The sequence below is a fragment of the Macaca fascicularis genome, chromosome X (assembly GCF_037993035.2).
Source record: "Macaca fascicularis isolate 582-1 chromosome X, T2T-MFA8v1.1".
NCBI classification, from domain to species: domain Eukaryota; kingdom Metazoa; phylum Chordata; class Mammalia; order Primates; family Cercopithecidae; genus Macaca; species Macaca fascicularis.
In genome coordinates, this window is record NC_088395.1 from 161,022,373 (window position 1) to 161,047,028 (window position 24,656).

The 24,656-nt window shown below is 38.8% G+C and overlaps 1 protein-coding gene across 5 annotated transcripts in view; it reads right to left on the reverse strand.

Annotated features, from left to right (window-relative positions):
• Positions 1–24,656, reverse strand: part of F8 (coagulation factor VIII) — a 209,992-nt gene that overhangs the window by 75,401 nt on the left and 109,935 nt on the right. For all 5 annotated transcript variants that reach the window (XR_287458.5, XR_012430159.1, XM_045383830.2 and 2 more), the window contains one exon: positions 11,934–15,039. Coding sequence is in view for 3 of the 5 variants with exons in the window: in XM_045383830.2 (XP_045239765.2) it covers positions 11,934–15,039 (3,106 nt within the window). In the remaining 2 variants the exon portion in view is untranslated. The remainder of the gene's footprint in view (positions 1–11,933; positions 15,040–24,656) is intronic.

Genomic DNA, 24,656 nt, shown 5'->3' on the forward strand with positions numbered 1-24,656 from the left:
AAGTCTCTTAAGCTATCTTTGCTCTTTTGTTCTTTGTTTCTTTTGATCTTTGGATTAAATGATTTTCAGTGACCTGTCTTTGAGTTAACTGATCCTTTCTTCTGCTTGATCTAGTCTGCTTTGAACCTCTCTACTGAATTTTTCTGTTTAGTTATAGTATTCTTTAACTCTGTGATTTCTGTTTGGTACTTTTTAATACTTTTTATCTTTTTGATGAAATTCTAAATTTTTTTCTTGCATTTCTCTCCTGATTTTAGGGAACATCTTTATGACCATTGTTTCAAATTCCCTTTTGGGTAAATCACATATCCCTACTTCACTCGGGTAGGTTTTTGTAGGTTTATCTTGTTTTCATTTTGAATGTATTTATTTGTTTCTTCATTTTCCTTGGCTCCCTGTGTTGGTGTCTGCACATAAGATAAGAAAACTGCCTCTCCCAGTCGTGTCAGACATGCCTCATGTAGGAGAAGGATCTCACCAGTTGGTCCAGCTGGAGACTTTAAGGTGCCTCACAAATCTTTGTGTTTGGCTAAAGTGCTGTCTCTGTTTTTGGTGGTCCCCTGGAGATTAGAATTTGCCACGTCCTGTCAGTACCCTGTGACCAGTAAAGTAGAAGGCAGACCCTCTAGATGTGACTGGAAAGGCCGGGGCATTGGATATGTATTCCAGTTCCTTCTATCCTCATGGTGAAGCTGAGTGCAGGGTTTATCTCCAACTCTCTGTACTAAGCTGGAGAGAAAATCTGTGACAAATGCCTGTATATTCAGGCTGTACCTTCTGATCCTGGGGAGATGGCTGCTGGAATTTGGCCTGTTGTATGTTCACCTCTTTTTTTTTCTGTGGTCTATGGCCACTTGGGAGCACAAAGCCTCATTGACTCCCAGAGCTTGGTTGTATAGGAGACAGTCTTTTGGGTGGAAGCTATAGAAGTTGTGCTTGTGCACGGACAAATTTCTTCCAGGTAGAATGAGGACTTTAATTTATCACTGGGGTGAGCCAGAGGAAAGGCTCAGGAATTGCTGAGTTTCTGCTCAGGCTGCCTGAGGGCTACTGTTCTTCTGCCCTTTTAGCTCCCTGATGCAATTTCATTAGAATCTAGGTTGTCAAGTAGTCACCGGAATAGTGTGAAGTAAACCCCTTCTGGAAAGAAAATGGGAGTTGTGTTTTCCAGCCTCTTTTCTGCACAGTTCTCAGTGGGTATAGCCTCTGGAAGTGTTTGCATGCCCATTTAAAACCATCTCTTTCTGTGATCTAGGAAGACTTGCATATGCCTAGTCCTTTTCCCTCCCAGAGCCAGATTTAGGATGCATTCCTCAGGTAATAGCTGTAAACATTTGGGTGCTCAACATGTGCCATAAACCCCTTCCAGGGAAAAATAGGAAGTTGTATTTTTATACACTACTCCCAGGGGATGAAGCCCCTGGAAGTACTGGTGAGTCTGTATAAAATTGCTGCTTTTTTTCCCTGTGGTATTGAGAAAGTCATGTTTGCCTAGTCTCTTCTGCTCTCAAAGCTAGGAGAGTTAGGATGCAGTCCCTCAGGTGGAAGCTGTAAAGCAAAAGTTCGGACACTGGATGTATGGACAAATTCTTTCAGGAGGGATTAACAGATCTGGAGTTATCATTGGGATGAGCTGAAGGAGAAGGTTTGGGAAGTACCAATTTTCTCCTCAGGCTGCCAGCAGGCTACTATTTGTCTGTCTTCAGCTCCTTGATGCAAGTTAATTAGAAGCCAGGCCACAAAGTAGCTACTGGAAGAATGTGTCATAAACTCTTTCTGGACAGAAATAGGGAGCCACATTTTTTTTCTATGGCCCTTCTCTGTACTGCTCCCTGGGGATGAGGCCCCTGGGAGTGCTTACAGACTCACACAAAACCACCACATTTTTCTTATAGTATAGAGAGAATTGTATATGCTTAAAATCCTCTGTTCTCAGAGTTGGTGATTTAAGAGCCAAACCGTGGGTAGCCTCAGAGTTAGGGACTTATATGTAATGTCCAAACCCTCCTCTCCACAGAGGGAATCTGGGTGCTGGGGATTCTTTTCCCAATTGTATGGTGCAGTGCCTGGGGCAGGGCTCATGCCTCAGCTTTTCCTACCCATTTGATGTAGAATTTTGCTCAGTTGCCAGTGGGTAGAAGTCCCTTGACTGATTTCTGACTTTCCCTCAGAAGGAAATGATCTGTGAATAGATGTTTATTTGGTACATCCGTGGGTGGAGGGAGAGTCAGGAGCCTTCTATTCCACCATGTTCTTCTATCTTTCTTTTTTTTTCTTTTCTTCTTCTTCTTCTTTTTTTTTTTTTTTTTTTTTTTTGAGATGGGACCTTGCTATGTTGCCCAGGCTGGTCTTAAATTCCTGGGCTCAAACAATCCTCCTGTCTCAGCCTTCCAAATAGCTGGGAATACAAGCATGTGCCACTGTACCCAGCTTCTATCTTTAATTAGTACTATTGAAAACTTGCCTGTCTGCATCTCATTTGAGAGAGTGTCTTTTTTCTTTGGTTACTTTGAAGAGTTTTCTCTTGGGTTTCTGCAGTTTCACTCTGATGGAATATGCCTTTGTGTTTATTTTTTATTTATCCTGGTTGGGATTTGTTGAGCTCCCTGAACCTGTGTATTGATATATTTTTTAAATTCTGGAAAATATTAAGCCATTGCCTCTGCAAATATTGCTTCTTTTCTAATCCCTCTTTCCTTTCCTCCTGAGATTTCAATTAAACACAGTTTAGTCCTCCTCACTCTGTCCTCCATGTGTCTCTTCTGGTTATCTGTTGCTGTATCAAAAACTACCTCTAAACGTTAGTTGCTTAAAACAGCAACCATTTTATTATAGTACTGATTTTTTGTGAGTCAGGAATTCCAACAGGGGTTGGCTAGGTAATAGTTTTGCTCCTCATGGTGTGAAATGAAGTCACTCAGTAATATACAGCTGGCATCTGGGCTAGTATGGAGGGTCTAAAATGGCTTCATTCACATGTCTGGTGTCTTAGTAGAGAATGCTAGAAAGCTGGGCTCAGCTGGGACTCTTGACCAAAGGGCCTACATGTGAACTGTGGCACCAGGGTCAGACTTTTTATGTGGTGGCTACATTTTTCCAGAGAGAAAATCCCAAGAGAACCAGGTATAGGCTGCATGGTATTTTCTGGCCTAGCTTCAGGGATCACACAACATCACTTCCACCACATCCACAGGTTGCAATTTTTTGTTCCATTCTATTGGTCACACAGGAGTTGTAATGCCAGGCCAGATCAAGGGGAGGAGAATTATACTCTACTCCTTGAATGACAGAGTGGCAAGGTCACATTGTACAAGAGCATGTAGGACAGGCTTTATTGCCACATCAATTTTTAGAAAATACAATTAGCCATAGTATCTCATTATATCTTTTGTATTTTTCCACTTAAAAAAACTCTACATGCTGCATTTCACAGTATTTCTTTTTTACTTACCTACCAACCCACCAATTCTTTCTTCATGTTTTAATAATGGTATCTGATGATTCCAAGATCTTAGGTCTGTGAGTTTATTTTGGTTCTCTGTTGTTTCTGTTATGTCTTGCTTATTTTTTCTTATTTGTTTTTGTACCTAATATCGTTCTGTTCTGGGTATTGTATTTGAAACATTTATGAAAATAATTTGAGTTCTAGAAAGTTGATTTCTTCTTTAAATTTTATATTTTCTTCTGCCAGATGCCTGGGAACACTACCAATCAGAAACTGGCTTAAATTATGATCAAGAATAGAGGTTTCAAATTCCACATGTTCTCACTTATAAGTGGGAGCTAAATGATGCGAACACATGGACACATAGAGGGGAACAACACATATTGGGGCCTGTTGGAAGGTGGAGGGTGCAAGGAGGGAGAGGATCAGGAAAAATAACTGATGGGCACTAGGCTTAATTCCTGGGTAATGAATAATCTGTTCAACAAACCCCCATGATGTAAGTTTACCTATGTAAGAAACCTGCACTTGTACCTCTGAACTTAAAATAAAAGTTCGAAAAAAATTCCCAGACCTTAGCGACTTCCTGATCATATGCTCCACTTGGGGAAAATTCAGATCAGTATTATAAACTGCCAACAGACACCAGTTCCCAAACACATGGACCATTCTTGCCTCTGAGAATCACAGAATGAAAGAAAATGATTGAGAAGAAGCTCAGGAAGTATTCCACCAGCCCAGACAATAGTTGTATCAGACAACTATTGTCCAGAACATCAGCCCTGCAATTCAATCTGAGGGTCTGACACCCCTTTAGAGAGGGCCAGAAAAATTTGGAAAGGCCAGAAGGGCAAGAAAACAAAACAAAACAAAAGGTCCAGTGAGCAAGATTTGAAGGAATAGGAGCTATTTTGCTGGGACAGAAGAGTTACCTAAGATAGAAGTATCTGAAAAGCTGTTATGTGGAGGAGATATTGGGTCTGTGCTGTGTAGGATGTGGGGTGGGTGCAGGGGGGCGGGTACGTCCAGGGATCCACAATTAGCACAATCCAAAAAATAAAGTGAGCTGTTTTGGAAAGTCACCATAGTGGCTGGAATAACCACACACAAAAAAAGAATAGAGGTTTAACAGACAACACAGATGATAGAAAACTGGACTGTAAGTTAATGAAGTGAAAGTTAACTGATTCACCATTATCTTGAGGATATTTCTCTTTAGGGACTGATATGGTTTAGCTGTGTCCCCACCCAAATCTCATCTTGAATTGTAACTCCCACAATTCCCACGTGTCTTGGGAGGGACCCGTTGGGAGGTAATTGAATCACGGGGGCAGATCTTTCCCGTGCTGTTCTCATGATAGTGGATAAGTCTCCACTTATCCACTATCATGAGATCCGATGGTTTTTTTTTTTTTTTTTTTTTTGAGACGGAGTCTCGCTGTGTCTCCCAGGCTGGAGTGCAGTGGCGTGATCTCGGCTCACTGCAAGCTCCGCCTCCCGGGTTCATGCCATTCTCCCGCCTCAGCCTCCCGAGTAGCTGAGACTACAGGCGCCCGCCACCACGCCCGGCTAGTTTTTTGTATTTTTAGTAGAGACGGGGTTTCACCGTGTTAGCCAGGATAGTCTCGATCTCCTGACCTCATGATCCACCCGCCTCGGCCTCCCAAAGTGCTGGGATTACAGGCTTGAGCCACCGCGCCCAGCCGATCCGATGGTTTTATAAGGGAGACTTTCCTTGCACAAGCTCTCTTCTTGCCTGCTGCCATCCATGTAAGATGTGACTTGCTCCTCCTTGCCTTCCAGCATGATTGTGAGGCTTTCCCAGCCATGTGGAACTGTAAGTCCATTAAACCTCTTTCTCTGGTAAATTGCCCAGTCTTGGGTATGTCTTTATCAGCAGTGTGAAAACGAACTAATACAGGGACCAAGCTTAAAGTTAGAGTGGTTTACATCTATTTGTATTTCCTTGCTTACCCCATTAAGTGTTATTTGAATGCTATCTATGTGCTTATGACTCCTAAATTTATATCTTTAGCACAGACCTCTTCCTTAACTATCCAGACTCATACATCAAGCTGCCTACTAAACATCTCAATTTAGATATCTAATTGGCATCTCAAACCTAATATGCAAAAAACAGACCCTTCAGTGTTTCCTCAAATAAATCTGTTCTACCTCAAGCCTTCCATATCTCACTAAATGACACCATCATTCACCTACTTGCTCAGGACAAAACTTAAAAATGTTCTTTACATCCTCTCTCCTCATTCTTCCCATACTCAATTAACAGCCAGTCTTATATGCTTATCTTAAATTATACCCAACATCCTTCCATTTCTTTCCATTTCTATCACCACCACACTGGTCTAAATAACTGTCTTCTTTTATCTGTATGACTGCAATAGCATCTTAACTGGTATCTCTGCCTCCATTCTTGCCCATGGATGCTGTGTTCCATATAATTGGTCTTTCCTAGAGTCCTAGAGTTTGGACATAAATGGGAGACCTGCTTTTGTCTCCCTACATTTATCATTTACTAATTCATTCAACATACATTTATTTGAACATCTACCATGTGCCAGGCACTGTTCAAAGTTCTGGGGACACACTATTAAACAATACCTCCAAAGTTTGTGTTCTTAATGAGCTTAACTTATAGTCAGAGAAGATAGACAATAAAGAAATAAATATATAATATTTCAGGCACTGTTAAGTGCATTGAAAAAAAATGATGGGAATAATATTTACACACAGTGTTTAGGGAAAGCCTCACTGATAAAATGAAATTTGAGCAGCGTCTTGAAGGAAGTAAGAGAACTAGCATTAGAGTATCAGGGGACATAATTTTAAATATAGAGAACAGAAATTGTAATGGTCTAGAGACAGGAGCATATCTGGTCCATTTGAGAAGAACAAGGAGGTCAGTGTGGCTGGGGCAGGATTAACAGGAGACAATGGTAACAGATGAGGGCAGAGAGGTTGCAGAGGGTCAAATTTCACAGGGTCTTGAAGGCCATGGTGAAGTCTTTGGAATTTACTGAGTGAGATGAAAATCCACTGGAGGATTTGAAGCAGAGAACAGTGATCAGAATTGCAATTTGAAAAACTACTTTAGATGCAATGTTGGGAAAAGACTATATGAGGGTAAGGTTGGAAGCAGGAAGGCTTTCTATCAACTCTCATCTGAATTACTGCAATGGCTTCCTGCAATAATTCAGATGAGAGTTGATGATAGTTTAGATCTGGATGGTAGTCACTGAGGTGTAGAGAAGAGGCTGGGGTGTGTGTGTGTGTGTGTGTGTGTGTGTGTGTGTGTGTGTGATTTATAGACTTGATTTTATTATTTTAGTACCCTTTTATTATTACAGAAGCAGTGCATATGCAGTGTAGATAATTTGAAAATATAGGCAAATAACATTCAAAAAATAAAAACATCACTTTTATGGCATCCGAAGTGACACTGTATCCTCTCTTGGCTTGTAACCTGCTTTCCCTGGTCAATTATCTTCATCGTTCCATTTCGGTACATTTTCATCTTATTCAATACTAAGTCCATAATCAACCCTGATTATTTTTTGAAATTATAGCCAACAGGATCTGATATGGTTTGGCTGTGTCCCCACCCAAATCTCATCTTGAATTCCCATGTGTTGTGGGAGGGACCTGGTGGGAGGTAATTGAATCATGGGGGCAGGTCTTTCCTGTGCTGTTCTTGTGATAGTGAATACGTTTCATGAGAGCTGATGGTTTTAAAAATAAGAGTTTTTGGCCGGGCACGGTGGTTCTCACCTGTAATCCCAGCACTTTGTGAGGCCGAGGTGGGTGGATCATAAGGTCAGGAGTTAGAGACCAGTCTGGCCAATATGGTGAAACCCCATCTCTACTAAAAATACAAAAATTAGCTGGGCATGGTGGCACATGCCTGTAGTACCAATTACTTGGAAGGCTGAGGCAGGAGAATCACTTGAACCCGGGAGGTGGAGGTTGCAGTGAGCTGAGATCACGCCACTGACTCCAGCCTGGGTGACAGAGCAAGACTCCATTTAAAAAGAAAAAAAAAAAAAAAAAAAGAGGAGTTTTCCTGCACAAGTGTTCTCTCTTTGCCTGCTGCCATCCATGTAAGACATGACTTGCTCCTCCTTGCCGTCTGCCATAATTTTGAGGCCTCCCCAGCCATGTGGAACAGTAAGTCCATAAAACCTCTTTCCTTTGTAAATTTCCCAGTCTCAGGCATATTTTTATCAGCAGTGTGAGGACAGACTAATACAGCAAGTTGGTACCAGTAGAGTGGGGTGCTGCTGAAAAGATACCCGAAAATGTGGAAGCGACTTTGGAACTGGGTAACAGGCAGAGGTTGGAACAGTTTGGAGGGCTCAGAAGAAGACAGGAAAATGTGGGAAAGTTTGGAACTCCCTAGAGACTTGTTGAACGGCTTTGACCAAAATGCTGATAATAATATGGACAATGAAATCCAGGCTGAGGTGGTCTCAGATAGAGATGAGGAAGTTCTTGGGAACTGGAGCAAAGGTAACTCTTGTCATGTTTTAGCAAAGAGACTGGTGGCATTTTGCCCCTGCCCTAGAGATTTGTGGAACTTCAAATTTGAAAGAGATGATTTAGGTTATCTGGTAGAAGAAATTTTTAAGCAGCAAAGCATTCAAGAGGCAACTTGGGTGCTATTAAGGGCATTCATTTTCATAAGGGAAGCAGAGCACAAAAGTCTGGAAAATTTGCAGCCTGACAATGTTATAGAAAAAAAAAATTCCATTTTCTGAGAAATTCAAGCCGGCTGCAGAAATTTGCATAAGCAATGAGGAGCTGAATGTTAATCCCCAAGACAATGGGGAAAATGTCTCCAGGGCATGTCAGAGGTCTTCACAGCAGCCCCTCCCATCACAGGCCCAGAGGCCTAAGAGGAAAAAGTTGTTTCACGGGCCGGGCCCAGGGTCCCTGTGCTGTGTGCAGCCTAGGGACTTGGTGCCCTGTGTCCCACCTGCTACAGCCATGGCTGAAAGGGGCCAATGCAGAGCTCCAGCCATGGCTTCAGAGGCTGCAAGTCCCAAGCCTTGGCAGCTTCCACATGATGTTGAGCCTGTGAGTGCACAGAAGTCAAGAATTAGGGTTTGGGAACGTCTGCCTAGATTTCAGAAGATGTATGAAAATGCCTGGATGCCTAAGCAGAAGTTTGCTGTGGGGGTTGGCCCTCATGTAGAACCTCTGCTAGGGCAGTGCTGAAGGGAAATGTGGGCTCAGAGCACCCACACAGAGTCCCTACTGGGGTACCACCTAGTGGAGCTGTGAGAAGAGGGCCACCATCCTCCAGACGCCAGAACGGTAGATCCACCAAAAGCTTGCACCAGCATCCGGAAAAGCTACAGACAATGCTAGCCCATGAAGGCAGACACGAGGGAGGCTGTACCCTGCAAAGCCACAGGGGTGGAGCTGCCCAAGACCATGGGCACCCACCTCTTGCATCAGCATGACCCAGATGCAAGACATGGAGTCAAAGGAGATCATTTTAGAGATTTAAGATTTGACTGCCCCCTAGAATTTCAGACTTGCATGGGGCCTGTAGGCCCTTTGTTTTGGCAAATTTCTCCCATTTGGAATGGCTGTATTTACCCAATGCCTATACCCCATTGTATCTAGGAAGTAACTAACTTGCTTTTGACTTTACATGCTCGTAGGTGGAAGGGACTTGCCTTGTCTCAGATGAGACACTGGACTGTGGACTTTTGAGTTAATGCTGAAATGAGTTATGACTTTGGGGGACTGTTGGGAAGGCATGATTCATTTTGAAATGTGAGGACATGAGATTTGGGAGGGGACAGGGTGGAATGATATGGTTTGGCTGTGTCCCTACCCAAATCCCATCTTAAATTCCCACGTTTTGTCGGGGGGACCTGATAAGAGGTAATTGAATCATGGCAGCTGGTCTTTCCCTTGCTGTTCTTGTGATAGTGAATAAGTCTCACAAGATCTGATGGTTTTAAAAAGAGGAGTTTCGCTGCACAAGCTCTCTCTCTTTGCCTGTGCCATCCGTGTAAGACATGACTTGCTCCTCCCTGCCTTCTGCCATGATTGTGAGGCCTCCCCAGCCATGTGGAACTGTGAGTCCATTAAACTTTTTTCTTTTGTAAATTGCCCAGTCTCAGGTAAGTCTTTATCAGCAGTGTGAAAATGGACTAATACAGGATCCTTTACAGATTAGATGTTAATGTAAGAAAAAAAAAAATTGGAGAACTTCAAGGTCTGTGAACTGAATAACTGAAATAGGAAATGGTTTTATTTATTTATTTATTTATTTATTTATTTATTTGAGACCAAGTCTGACTCTGTCGCCCAGGCTGGAGTGCAGTGAGGCCATCTCAGCTCACTGCAACCTCCGCCTCCCCAGTTCAAGCGATTCTCGTGCCTCAGCCTCCCGAGTAGCTGGGACTACAGGTGTGCACCACCATGCCTGGCTAATTTTTGTATTTTTAATAGAGATGAGGTTTCGCCATGTTGCCCAGGCTGATCTTGAACTCCCGGGCTCAACCAATCCACTTGCCTCAGCTTCCCCAACTGCTGGGATTACAGGAGTGAGCCACTATGCCTAGCCAGGAATGGTTTTTGATTGCCATGGAGAAGGCTGGGCAATCAGCAGGTTTGGGGAAGGGGTAGGAATTAAGAGTCTAATTGTGTACATGTTAAGGTAGGGAGTTGATATGTAAATTTTGACTTCAGGAGAGAGATCTGAGAATATCTCCAGATATTCAACTGGAATTATCTGCAGATAGATAGTACTTAAAATCATGAGGCTAAACAATATCATCACAGAGTGAGTAAAAACACAATAAAGGAGAAGTTGGACAACTAATCCCTGGAGCACTCTAACCTTTAAAGATTAGGGGGATGAAGAAGGACTCACAAAGTTGACAAAGATTGGCAGTGAGTTTAGTAGAAAAGTGAAGAAAAGTGGTGTTAGAGAAACCAAGTGAGAACCTGTATCAAGGATGGAGTAATCCCCTCTCAAATACTACTGAGAATTCAAATAAGATGAGGACTAGGAATTAGTAATGTAAAGATCAATAATGACCTTGAAAATGTAGTTCTTATAAAATAATAGCGATAACAGCTTCTTTGGGGTGGGTTAAAGAGGAGAGAATGGCAGGAAAAGATGCAAAGGCTGCAAGCAGGGACAATTATTTTAAGATGGTTTCTGTAAAGATAGGGGAGGAAATAATAGCATAATTGATGTTGATGAGATTAATCTAGTGGAGAGAGAAATTGATGATGTAAGGGAGAAACGGAGAAATTGCTGGAGCAACATTTTTTATGAAGGGAGAAGAGATGGGAATCAAGTACAAAACTGGAGAGGTTGGCCTTAGGAGCACATATATTCTATTTATTGTAATAAGTGTGCAGGCAGAGTATATGGGTACAAATGCCAGTAAATGTGATGCTGGGAGTCTATGGAGGTTAATTGCACAGCATCAGCTAAGAGTGAAAATGGGCATTGGAGAATGGAAAAAAGGTGTTTTAGATGTAAGGAAAACAGAAAATCTAAGATAGAGGTCCAGGAGAATGAGAAAGTCAGTGGACTAGGGAAATATTCTATGGTTGCTGTGCAGCAATAAGGGCTTAGTTGAGCTAGAAAGCAAGGTGGGAAAGTGACAAGTCATGCTTGTCCCTTCTTGTTCCTCAAACATGCTAAACTTTTTCCATTCTCAGGGCCTTTGCATTTTCTGTTCCCTCTGTCTGGAAACGTCTTCTCTCAGAGCTCCATCAGCTGGCCTCTTATCATCATTTAGGTCTCAACTCCTCAAAGATTATTTCTGTGACCACCACAGCTAATGTAACACTCTACCATATTACTCCATCATATTATTCTCTCTACCATATTATTCTATTCTATCTTCTGAATAACACCATTGAGATTGCCTTATTTAGTTTTGTACTAACTTGTCTCTTGCTCTTTCCAACAGAATATAAGCTCCTGCTGTGCTGCACTCCAATGTGTACAAAAGTGTCTGGCATGTAGCAGGTGCTCCATAAATATTTGCTGACTGACTGACTCTCCTTATGTTTATATTCCACATTTCTCTGTGGTACTTGACCGCTCAACCTCCCTCTACTCACCTAAAAATAAAATCCTCCTACTTTGCCCTCTGGATCCCCAGTATCATGAAAACCAATCCTCCACAAGTCCTTAACCTCTTTAACATGAACTCACTTCTCCTGCCTCGCTTAAAGTTCTCTGATGAGACTAAGATCTCCCCTGCAGCTCATAAGGTTGATAGGTGAGGTTGACTTTCTTCCTGCTCCACATTGCTCCTTCTTGACCCTGATTCCTCTACCCTCTTGTAAACCTCTCTTCTATCTCACCAGAGTTAAGAGTTTCAAGCCACCTTGATTTTTCATCCTCTAACTCTCATTGTTGGTATCATCATCTGGTAAAGTCAAATGTCACAAGAGCAGAGCAAAGGAGTAACCAATGAATTCATACCTGTTTCTTAGAACATGCGGGGAACTACTCATCCCATAATCCCAGAGCCGCTCCACTGCAGCAATAAAATAGTGTCGTGTTTTCTTTTGAAAGCTGCGGGGGCTCTGATTTTCATCCTCACCATAAATGTCAAAATCTTCCTTCTTCATTTCAACTGAGATGGTATCATCATAGTCAATTTCCTCTTGATCTGACTGAAGAGTATTAAGAGTTATTTCCCTTTGATGACGTTTCAAGACTGGTGGGTTTTGAGAGCACAGCCTTTCAGTCCCACCTTGCTTTGCCCAGGTGACTTCTATTTGGGGCTCATTTTGTTCCTCATTTATTGCTGCTATTGTATGATTGCTTTCACAAGGGTTCAGGGGCAAAATGGTATCCTTTTTCTTAAAAGCTGTGTTTTCTGGTGACTTCTCTTGGGATTTCCACTCTTCTTTTGGTATCTGAGTACCATAGTGGTTATTCCAAGCAAGAGGATCCAATAGCTTGGAAGGAGTCTTTGCAGAGCTTTCTGTTGCTCCTCTCAGAAAGGGAATTTTTCCAGGTCTATTTGCTTCCTTCCACTTAATTGCTCCCTCTGTTTCCTGAAGAAGGCTCCCTTCCATGAGATCCAGATGGCCAGGAGACCCACTGCTAGTTTCTGTAGGGAAAAGGTCCTTCTGATAAATGCGAACTTTTGGAAGCAATTCAACTTTGCCAGATGTTTCGGGCAAGCCTGGTTTCAAGAAAACAGTGTTCTCAACTTTCTTGTACGTGACTGAATTTGTAGCACTTGTCACCAGGGAGCCAACCTCTCTTTGATCACCAATCATCTCCAAGGTTAGAATAGCTAAAGAAATGTTATTTTTTTTGACTCCTTGTAAGAAATGACTGCTTTCTTGGACCCCAGAATCTTTCTTTCTGTAAGATGGTGCTGGAAGATGAGAAAAGTTGTCTTGGAATGGGACCCTGGTCAGATCCATAGGTCTAATAGATGGAAATGATGATACCTTTGCAATGGGTAATGGAGATCTATTTGCTTGAGTGATGCTATGACTCCTCGTAAGACAATCTGATAAGGGAGACTGAGTAATGGCTCCTTTCTCCTTCTCATTGTAGTCTATCTGTGTGAGGGTGCTTGGGGTCAAATGTTTTATGTTTTTGGACCACTGGGTTGAGGTCTCCTCCACAATTAGCCTTTTTTCAAGTTCTGTTTCTTCTAGTGGGAGTCTGAATTGTTTCAAAGCTCTCTTACCACGTTGCGTGACAAAATTTTGCTGGTTTGGATTAGGAGATATCCTTGTGGTGTGTGGATATTTCTCTACAATTTGCTTGGTTTGATTTCCCAAACCTTCCAAGTTTTCTTCCTCCCCTTTTTCTGAGAAATGAGCCATGTGGTTCTTTGTTCTATTTGTTGAATCACTTAATGACCTAAAATCTTGAAGTACTGGAGCATATGCCCCCTCATATGAACCTTCTACATTTTGCCTAGTGCTCAGTAAGAAAAGGTTCTTCATGAAATTCTTAGTGCCAGTCACTGTATGTATCTGAGGCAAAACTATATTATCTTGGATTAATGTTTCCTTTCTTTCTATTTCTTCCTGAATTTTTTTTTCTTGATTGTGTGTATTATTTTCATGTAAATTATCCAAGTTAGTAAGAAATAGGTTTCTGCTGCTTGGAAAAACTATCTCTTTGAGTCCTATATCCTTTGTAAGTTCACCCTTTCCTACTACCACTTTATTTTTCTCAGACAAGAAATTCTGACCTTCCACAGAGTTTTCTGGTCCTAAGGATATGAATAGTTTTGCACTGGGGCCTTGCCCCGAGTTCAGGGAGTTCTTTCCATGAGTCCTTTGTATCCAATTTGCTGATTCTGGTAAGAATAGCATCTTAAAGAATGACATATCTGGATTTTCTGCATCTGGTAGTATGGGGCCCTCTATTTTTTGTTGGACCATTTCCATGTTTTTCGATGAAGTAGTTTTATTTGACATATGATTTAGCCTCAAAGCTGTAGTATTTTTGTCTGTAAGCATTCTGTCATGAATCAAAGGTGTCACTTTTTGAAACTCAGTATCACTTTCTAATATATTTTGCCAGACTGATGGACTATTCTCAACTAATAATGATGGGCCATCAATGTGAGTCTTTCTATTAGTTGCTGAATTATTGGAAGTTTTATTTATCTTTAACAAAGAGATGCTAACTTTGAATAAGGCATTATCTTTAGTCAACAAAGCAGGTCCATGAGCTCTTTTCTCTTTAAATAACCTACCACTCTCTGTTGACCATACATTTTTTCCCCATGAACTTTCTTGGCTATTCATTAAACCTGATTCTAACAACTTTGAATCATTATTTTCTTCACTCAAACTCAGAGGTCCACCAGACTCAATAAGGGGAGATGACTTTTTGCCAGACAGAGTGGTATCTAATTGACTCTCATAATGAACTGGTATATTTGGGGGTCCTAAGGAACTTGTATTATCACTACCTGCTGCCAAATTGTCTGACGGAATTGTTGAAATCAGATTATTTGATGAACTAGAAACTTTAAAATCAAATTTTTTCAACTCTGTTGCTACAGTTGTCCCCAGTTTCTCATTTAATCTTAATTGGAGGTCTGGCTCAGGGGTAAATACCATGTCCCCACTGTGATGGGGCTGTGGCCTGAGGTGTGTCATTTTAGAAAGGTTGTTATTAGTGTCTATTGCTCCAGGTGATGGATCATCAGAAAAAGTCTCATATTCGGCTTCTTGGAGATCAGATAAGGATAGCCCATGTGGAGTAGGACTCTGTCGCAAGGGCATCAGCAAATCACTAGAGGAGACATTCTGTACTTTAGGCATTGGTGTTCTGTGTGCAAACCAAGGGTCAGTCTTCTCTATGTCATTTTTGGGAATTGTGGTGGCATTAAATTGCTTTTGCCTAGGGCTAGGGTGTCTTGAATTCTGGGAGAAACTTCTTGGCTCAATGGCATTGTTTTTACTCAGCAAGTATGTTGAAATATCTTCATAACTGTCCTCGTAATAATCACCAGTGTTCTTGTCACAACTAGAAACCTTCAGTAAGGCGGTCATGCCTCTGTTCCGAAAGTCTGAGTTGTGGCACCCCAGAATCCATAGGCCTGGAGATGAGGAAGAATAAGACTCTGGTTACTCATAACACAGATTCTAAAACGTTCTGTTAGAGGTTCTCTCCCATTCCCAGATAAATGAAAAAAAATACTAGTCAGTATCATTATATCACAGGTCATTGGGTTAAATCCCTGGAACATGTAATATAAAAGTGGTTTTTGCATTGCTGCTGTTGTTCTATGCCTATTTCTGACCATAAGAAAAGACTGTGATAAAAATGAATAGATATTGGGATTAAAATGGGGAAATGTAATTAATATACACAATAGTGGAGGGTCTTAATAGTGACACAGAACTCTGAATATGACAGTGATTTAATTCAGGAAAGTATATTAGCTAGATGTTATTGCTATATCACATAGTGGCACAGGTTCCTCTTGAATCCATCAGATTGCCTGGATTCAAACCCCAGTTCTACCATTCACCAGCCATGTGACTTTGAGAAAGTTACTTAAGCTTTCTGAACAATAGGTTTCTAATTTGCAAATGAGGCTAATAGTATCTACCCCATCATATAATACAATGAAATCACATAACACAATACCTAGCATCCACCGTCACCTACTTGCAGAATACGTAAGCACAAGGAAGAAGCATTTAGGTCTAGGATCCAGCTAATATAAAATTCTACCATGATACTAGCAATACCAATTTCTACCATGGCTGGGCATGGTGGCTCACGCCTGTAATCCCAGCACTTTGGGAGGCTGAGGCGGGTGGTCAGGAGATGGAGACCATCCTGGCTAATGCAGTGAAACCCTGTCTCTACTAAAAATACAAAACATTAGCCGGGCATGGTGGTGCATGCCTGTAGTCCCAGCTACTTGGGTGGCTGAGGCAGGAGAATGGCGTGAACCCAGAGGCGGAGCTTGCAGTGAGCCCAGATTGCATGCCACTGCACTCCAGCCTGGGTGACAGAGCAAGACTCCATCTCAAAAAATAAAATAAAATAAAAATAAAAATAAAAAATAAAAAATAAAATTTCTACCATGAACAAGATTAGCTGACTGAAGGAATGCAATAAATTATAATAGGCTAATTCCATGGTGGTAAAGTAGATGCATAAACGTAAGAGACAAGATATACCTTTACCAAGCTACCCGTTGCGTACCTCAACAGCCTTGTCATTTCACACAGTCTTTGCTGGGAAGATCTTAACTGTATCTATCTTCTCCTCAAGGGAAGCTGCTCCCAAAAGCCCTGTGAATGCCTACATTCTATGTGCAGCCAAATTATCAATCAAGTGGCAAAGGAGAATAAAAACATATTCTAACATATAAAGACTCAGAAAATCTACCTCAAATGTCACAATTCTCAGGAAGTGATTACGGAATGTTTGCCACCAAAATAAAGGAGTATATCAAACAAGAGAAAGACCTGGTATCCAAGAACCAGGTACCTATCCTGAGGGAGGATAAATAAAAGTCCCAAGTTGATAACTGAGCCTCAGGCCTAGAGAGAACCAGCTCAGACTGGAGTAGGGGGATGCATGCCTCTAGGAGGTCAATCTGTAAGCAAAAAGGAATACATCATATGATGGAACTCTTGAAAAAAAGAGGATAATTCAAAGGAAGACATTATAAGAAAAACAGGGAAACAATGAAAGATTCTGGTTAAACTAGTTACCAAAATGGACTTTTACTTACCCTCCCCTCTGAGAAGGGCCTGGTATTAGGAATGGTGATCAAGCTGGAGTTTAGTTTTAACTGCTTGGGTTAAAATTTTGTAATGAAAATATCTTTTTGTATTGTATGTGTGACTAATGGTAAATTTAAAACAATATAATTAATTAACACATTTCAATCCAAGTGCTTAAAGAAGAGTTGGTTGTTTGATGAAAAAGTCAATAAAATAAATAGCCAAACAAAAATTAAGAAATTTCACATATACAAAATTTGAATAAAAGGGACATAATTACAGACACAAAGAAAATGAAAATAATTGTAATTCCCTTGGAGACACCTCAGCTGTCAATCTCCTCCTCCAACTTTTGACACAGATACAAGCTACCTGGCCAAATTTGGGGTCTAGTCAGCACTACAAATATAGCTCAGTCTCTGCCTCTGTGATCAAACCAGGGCTTTCACTGAACTAATTAATTTTGTAAGCTATTATCTGATCTTGAAACTAGTAATACTACCAAAGCAACTCAGAGAGACAGAGCCCAGCTGATCACATCCTGCACAGACAGTAAAGGAAGTAAGAGGAGAGAAGCCACCATAGAAGACATATAAAAGTCCAGTAGAAACTAGATATTGGACTGGGGTTAGTTTATCTTAACCTTTCTTCTAGTTGTTGAGTTGAGAAGGGAATTCAACATCCATTAAGTAGACAGAGAGTTAAGCTAAGAGCAAGCCACTTATCCTCTCTGCTAGCAAACCTTGATCAGAACATTTTTGTACCTTGTTTAAGGATAAGAGAAGACATGCAATCTATAAAGATACTACAGAACAGGGAGAAGGAAACAGAAGTCAGGAAACTTAGAAGCAATACCTACTTTTGAAAGTAATCCACTGCAGATTCTAGAGGAAAAGTAAGAACAAATATCTTGCCATGCTAAAACACAAGAAGACACAGCTTCCATAATTTAAAACCACAAAGACATAGCTTCTATAATTTAAGACTGGAAAGGGCATACACAAGATGAAATGGTAGTTCAACTAGACAAAATAGAAAAGAATAATTATAAGAAAACTTAACACAAAACAAGAGATGATCAGTTTATGTGTGTATGGGTTCCAATAAAGCCTTACAAAAACAGACAGGAGACCAGACTACCCAAGGCCCATAGTTTGCCCACTCCTGAGGTAGATGGTCACCCACTGTGCCTTTCATGGGGTTTCAAAAGATGACCAGTTTTTAAAGTGGCAAAGAAAGGTCTGGTCTTTCTTCTTGCTCCTTTCAGAAATTGCTGCAAATAATTAAAGACAGAGTACAATTAAGCTGGAAGATATCTGAAGCCATGAAACCACAAAATAGAAGTATAGTTAATATAAAATGGGTATCAAAAGATACAAAGAGTGGAGGCTCATGGCTGGCAGATTCCAGAAAAGTCCAAGAAGACATACTTCTTCATATCTTATACCTCCATATCTTCCCAATTTTTTATATCAAAGTCTAATTATTCCTCCTACTTCAGCCTCCCAAAGTGCTGGAATTACAGGCGTGAGCCACTGCTCCAGGCCTTGTTTCTTTCTTCTGTCAAGGTGTAAGTATGACACTTTGATATGAAAAACAGTTAGTCATTCATTATAACAATGGGATCAGGGTCTACAAGCTGGCATCGGTGGTTTTACTGGACTCCTTTCAACACAAGTCTCAAAAGGTAGGAAAGATGGGACCAGAACAAATAATCACACTGACAAGCCATTTTTGCAGTGAAAGTCTGTTTTGTAAGGTGGGGAGGGGAGGAAAGAAATTCTGAAGTGTAAACAACTCTGCAGCTTTGATCTTGATGGGCTAGAGAGAAGTAAAGGCTGAAAACTCACACATACAATCAATACCTTTCATAAGAGAATTCCTGCTAATCTAAAACTCACTCCTAATGCCTCATTAATATTAATATATCCACATAAACTTTCCGCAAAAAGTTTATTTAGGACAAACTCACCTCAATGATAAATAATAAGCAAAAAGGATCAAGATACTACAAGATAAAAGGAAGAAAGGAACAACAAGGCCAGGTGCAGTAGCTCATACTGGTAATCCCAGCACTTTGGGAAGCTGAGGTTGGAGGATTGCTTGAGCCCAGGAGTTCAAGACCAGCCCAGGCAACAAAGCAAGACCCTGTCTCTACAAAAAATAAAAAACTTAGCCTGGCATGATGGTGCATGCCTGTAGTCCCACTACGTGGGAGGCTGAGGTGGGAGGATTGCTTGAGCTCAGGAGATTGAGGCTACAGTGAGCCATGATGATACCACTTACTCCACCCTGGGCAACAGAGTAAGACCTTGTCTCAAAAAAAGAGAAAGGAACAACAAAAACAAATAAAAGAAGAGCAGTAATCAAAAAAATGTTGCCAAGGAGAAGATAAAACTTGTAACCAAACATGTCACCATAATCTAATGAGATTACCACATCTGAAAACCAAAGTCTAATGTAGAATTAGCTATAAGAATTTATAGAAGACATATGGGTCACTGGAACAGAATGGAGAGTTCAGAAACAAGTTCTCACATTTATGGTCAATTGATTTTCAACAAGGGTGTCAAGATGACTTAATGGGAAAAGAATCATATTTTCAACAAATGATGCCAGGACAACTGGATATTTACATGCAAAAGATAAAAAAGAGGTTAGACCTCTTCTTCACACCATACACAAAAATTTATTCAAACTAGATCATAGACATATATGTAACAGCTAAAACTGTCAAACTCTTAGAAGAAAATATGGAAGTAAATGTGGCCTTGGGCGAGGCAAAGCCTTCCTAGATGTGACATCAAAAGTACAAGTGACACAAGAATAAAAAGATAAATCGTATGCCATCTATGAGTTCATCAGTTAACTCAACAACCCAGGAAACAATTATTGAAGTAAAAATAGGTCAATAAATGGGAACAAAACTGAACAACTAGAAGGAAAAATAGTGAGAAAACAAACTAGAACAGTGTACTCAAGAACTGTGTGACAAATTGAACAGTATAACATATGTAAATGCGATACCAGAAGAAGAGAAAAAATTAGAAACAATATTTGAAGACACAGATGATAAATATTTTTCAAAATTAATGAGATACCAAATCACAGATTGAAGAAGCCTAGAGAATGCCAAAGTAGAACACACACACACACATACACACACACACACACACACACACACACACACACGAAAATCAAAGTAAAGAGCTTGAAGGCATCCAGATTTTTAAAAACAGATACATTATATACAGTTGAACACAAATGGGAATTACAGCAAACTTATTGTGAAAAACTATGCAAGCAGAAACAATGGAGTGGCATTTTTAAAGTGCTGAGGGAAAACCAATAAAACAAAATGTAATAAAACAAAAACAACAACCACAAACCCAGAATTCTATACAAGGTGAATATATAATTCAAAAACATAAATAAAGACTTTTCAGAGAAGCAAAACCAGACAAAATTAATTAACCAACAGACTTGCACTACAGAAAATGTTAAAAAAAAAGACACACTGTAAATATAAGGATACAGATAGGTTGAAAAGAAAAGAATGGGAAACATATACCACACAAACATTAACCAAAATAAAGATGATAGTGCAGGTGCATAAATTTTAGACAATGCAGACATTTAAGGCAACAAGTAGTACTTCAGACAAAAAGGACATTTCACAAAGATGAAAGAATTGATCTAATAAGAATACAATCTTAAATTTGTAAGCACCTGATTTTATTTTGCCTTATTTATTTTGAAACATCTTACTAACAAATACAAACAGCAAAATAACAAACTCAACAATCATAGAGATGTCACAGTTTCCTCCATGTCTGTCAGAAACGACAAAATATCAGGAAGTTTATAAGGATTTTAAAAACATGATAAAGCAACTTGACATAATAGACAAATATATGACACTCTACCCAACAACAGCAGAGATATATTTGTTTCAAATGCAGTGGGCCATTTATCAAATTAAATTATTTACTGGGCATACAGCAAGTCTCAACAAATTTCAAACGATTGAGATAATACAGAGTATGTTATGTGATCACAGTAAAACAAGTAAATCAGCAACAGAGAGAGAGCCAGAAAATCTCCACATGTTGGGAAATTAAAACACTGTAAAATAACTGTGAATAAAACAAGAAATAACGTAAAAATTATAAAATATTTTAAACTCAATGATAGTAAAAATATGACTCATCAAAATTTGTGATATGGGGTTAGAGCAGTATATAAAGATAAATGTATAGCACTTTTAAAAAGTAAGAAATGTTGAAAATCGATGAACCAAGTTTTAATCTGAAGAAGTCAAGAAGAAAAAGAAAACTGAATCCAAAGAAAGTATTGGAATAATAACAAAAGACCAGAAATAAATGAAATGAAAAGCAAAATAAAAATAAAAATTCAACATAGAAAATAAACAAAGTAAAAAAATGTTTTAAAATTCCATGACCTGCTGAACAAAGCAAAAATTTGATCCTATGGTAGGATTAGTAAATTTGATGAACCTATAACAAAGCTGATAAACTTAAAATAGTTAAAATATAAATTAAAATATCAGGTATGAAAAGGGAGGCATCAGCACAGACATTATAAGGATGACAAAAGAACATTACAAATAACTTACTTCAAGTAAATTAAACAACTTAGTTGAAATGGACATATTTCTAGAAAAACACAACTGATAAAAACTGATACCAGAAGAAATAGAAAATAACACTAAATACGAAAGAATAAATTTTACAAAAATGTGCAAGACCTGTACACTAAAATTTTACAAAAATATTGCCAAGAGAAAATTTAAAAGATCTAAATAAATAAATAAATAAACAAACAAACTATGCTCATGGACAGGAATGCTCAATATTGTTAAGATGTATGCTCCCCCAAATGGATCTATAGAGTCAATGTAATTCCTATCAAAACCTCAGAAGATATTTTTGTTGATAAAATTGACAAGATGATTCTAAAATTTATATAAAAATCAAAGAGAGCAAAGTTGGAGGAATTATACTAACAAATATTAAAACTTACTATAAGATAATACGTTACTGGTACAAAGACAGACCAATAAGTCAATGGAATATAAGAGATCAGGGGTTGGCAAACTTTTTCTGTAAAAAGCAACATAGTAAATATTTTAGGTTTGTAGATACATATGGTCCATGATACATATTATTTGTTTTTTTGCTGTTTTTTTGTTTTGTGTGACAATTCTTTAAAAATGTAAAAAAATTCTTAGCTCAATGCCATATAAAAACAGGCTGCAAATTTGGCTTTTGGAACATAACCTACCCCTAAAATAGAGTACAGAAACAAAGCTATAGTGATATGGTCATCAGATTCATGGCAAAGACAACAGTGCAATTCAGTGAGGAAATTATTTTTTTCCAACAATTGGTGCTAAAGCAATTGAATATCCATATGGAAAAATGAACTTTTATCTGCATTGCTCCATCAAAATTCATTAAAAATGAATCATAAACTTAATTGTGAACAATAGAACAATCAGACTTCTAGAAGAAAATATTTAAAATATGTAGAAAGAATATATAGAAGGATGGCATCATGTTCTTAGGATAGGCAAAAATTTCTGAAACAGAATACAAAACGCACTAACCATAAAAAACTGAAAAATAAGAATTAATTAAATGTAAGAACTTCTATTAACCATAATGCACCCTTAAAGGAGTGAAAAGACAAACCACAGACTGGGAGAAAACATTCACAATACATAAATCCAACCAAGGACTTGTATCTAGGCAAAATAAAGACCCATTCTGACCAAAAACTGACAGGGAAATTTTACCAGCCAACCCACACTGAAGGAAGTTCCAAAGAAGTTTCTTCAGACAAAAAGAAAATGATCATAGATGGAAGCAAGAAATGCAGAAAAGAATGAAAGAAATGAAAGGTGTAAATATATATATATATACACACATACACACACACAAATGATATTGATTACATAAAACAATAATAATGTCTTATGGGGTTTAAAATAGATGTAGAATTCAAATAAATGACAAGAGTACAAAAGGTAGGAGTAAGAAATGGCGTCATGTTGTTTGAAAGTCTTTGCATTGTCTGGGAAGTGGTAACAAATTAAATTAGACTTTAGTAAGTCAAGAATGCATGCCGTAACCTTTAAGATATCCCATATGAAACAGTAGAAGAATGTAAACTAACAAATGAATAGAGTGAAAATGAAATAATAAAATAATAATAAATAATAATAAAGACTCAATTCCAAAGGAAAGAAAGCAGAGAAAAACGATAATAAAACAGGTGGGACAACTAGAAAGCAAATAAGATGCGAGATTTAAATCCAAATATATCAGTAAATCCACTGAGCGTAAAGGATCAATTACATCAACTAAAAGATCAATATTATCAGACTGGATAATAAAATAAAAACCAATTATTTGTTGTTTACAAGAGACGCATGCAACTGTAAGAATGGGGAAAGACTGCAAATAAAAGTAAGGAAAAAAGAAATACTGTACACAAACTAAAATAAAGCATATGTAATAATATCAGACAAAGTAGATTTTAAGATGATGAACATTAGTAGATTTAAAGAGGAGGATTTTATAATGACAAAAGGGGCATACCCCAAAGGATATAACAATTATACATTTGTACATACTAGTAATACAGTCTCAAAATATATTTTAAAATTGACAGAATTAGATAGACAAAATCACAATATAGTAGGAGATATTAACACATCACTCTAACTGATAGAAGAAACAAAACTTAATTGGAATTTTTATGTAGAAAATCACTGTCTTTGGTTCTCCTTTCTTACTGAACCAAAGACAGTGATTTTCTAGAAGTCAAGTGAAGAAAGTTTCAAGAAGAAAGTGACCAACTCCATCAACTGATGCTGAGAGGTCTGGTAGGTCAAGGTTTGGGAACTGTTGAAATTGGCAAGTTAGAGGTCAATTTTGACTTCTTCCTTGAAAAGAACTTGTTCAGTGGAATGGTGCAAATGAAAGCCTCAACTGTACCCTCAAGTACACTAGGACATAAAATTATGATTTTTATTTTATTTTATTTTGAGATGGAGTCTTGCTCTTGTCGCCCAGGTTGGAGGGCAATGGCATGATATCAGCTCACTGCAACCTCTGCCTCCCGGGTTCAAGTGATTCTCCTGCCTCAGCCTCCAGAATAGCTGGGATTACAGGCACACACCACCACGCCCAGCTAATTTTGTATTTTTAGTAGAGACTGGGTTTCTCCATGTTGGTCAAGCTGGTCTCGAACTCCTGACCTCAGGTGATTCGCCTGCCTTGGCCTCCCAAAGTGCTGGGATTACAGGTGTGAGCCACCATGCCTGGCCAAAATTATGATTCTTATGGGCAAGTTTTCTCAAACCTTCAAGAAATCCATGGTTCCTGGATTATTTAAACTGTTTTGGAACATAGAAAAAATGGTATGCTTGTGATTTCTGTACAAAGCTAGTATAATTCTAATATTAAAAATATTAAAATGGCACAAAAAGGCAAAGGAGTTAATATCATTTATTAATATAGATGTACATTATTCTAAATAAAATATAAAAATAGTGCTTAACAATATATTAAAAGAGTAATATACCCTTAGCTCATATTCTAAGATAATTCTCAGAAGACAAGGTTTGATTTGCTTTTTTAGAAAGGAGAAATATTGTTAAATATATATACCTCTCTTCCACCCATTCTCTCAATATTATATCACAAGTTTTGGTTAAATCAATTTCTGGTATTCATATCATTATAACTATGTAAACATTTGTTCACGGATGAGCCATGTAGTGTACTATGCTTAAATATTTTTCTTGTAAAATTTTGTTTATACTGGGGTTAATAATTGGCTCATTTTTTGTTTTACTAGTTTTTCTGTATACTTATTACTACTTCACCCTTAAACTGACAGAACCATGAAACTCCTTTCAACACAATTATCTTATCATCTG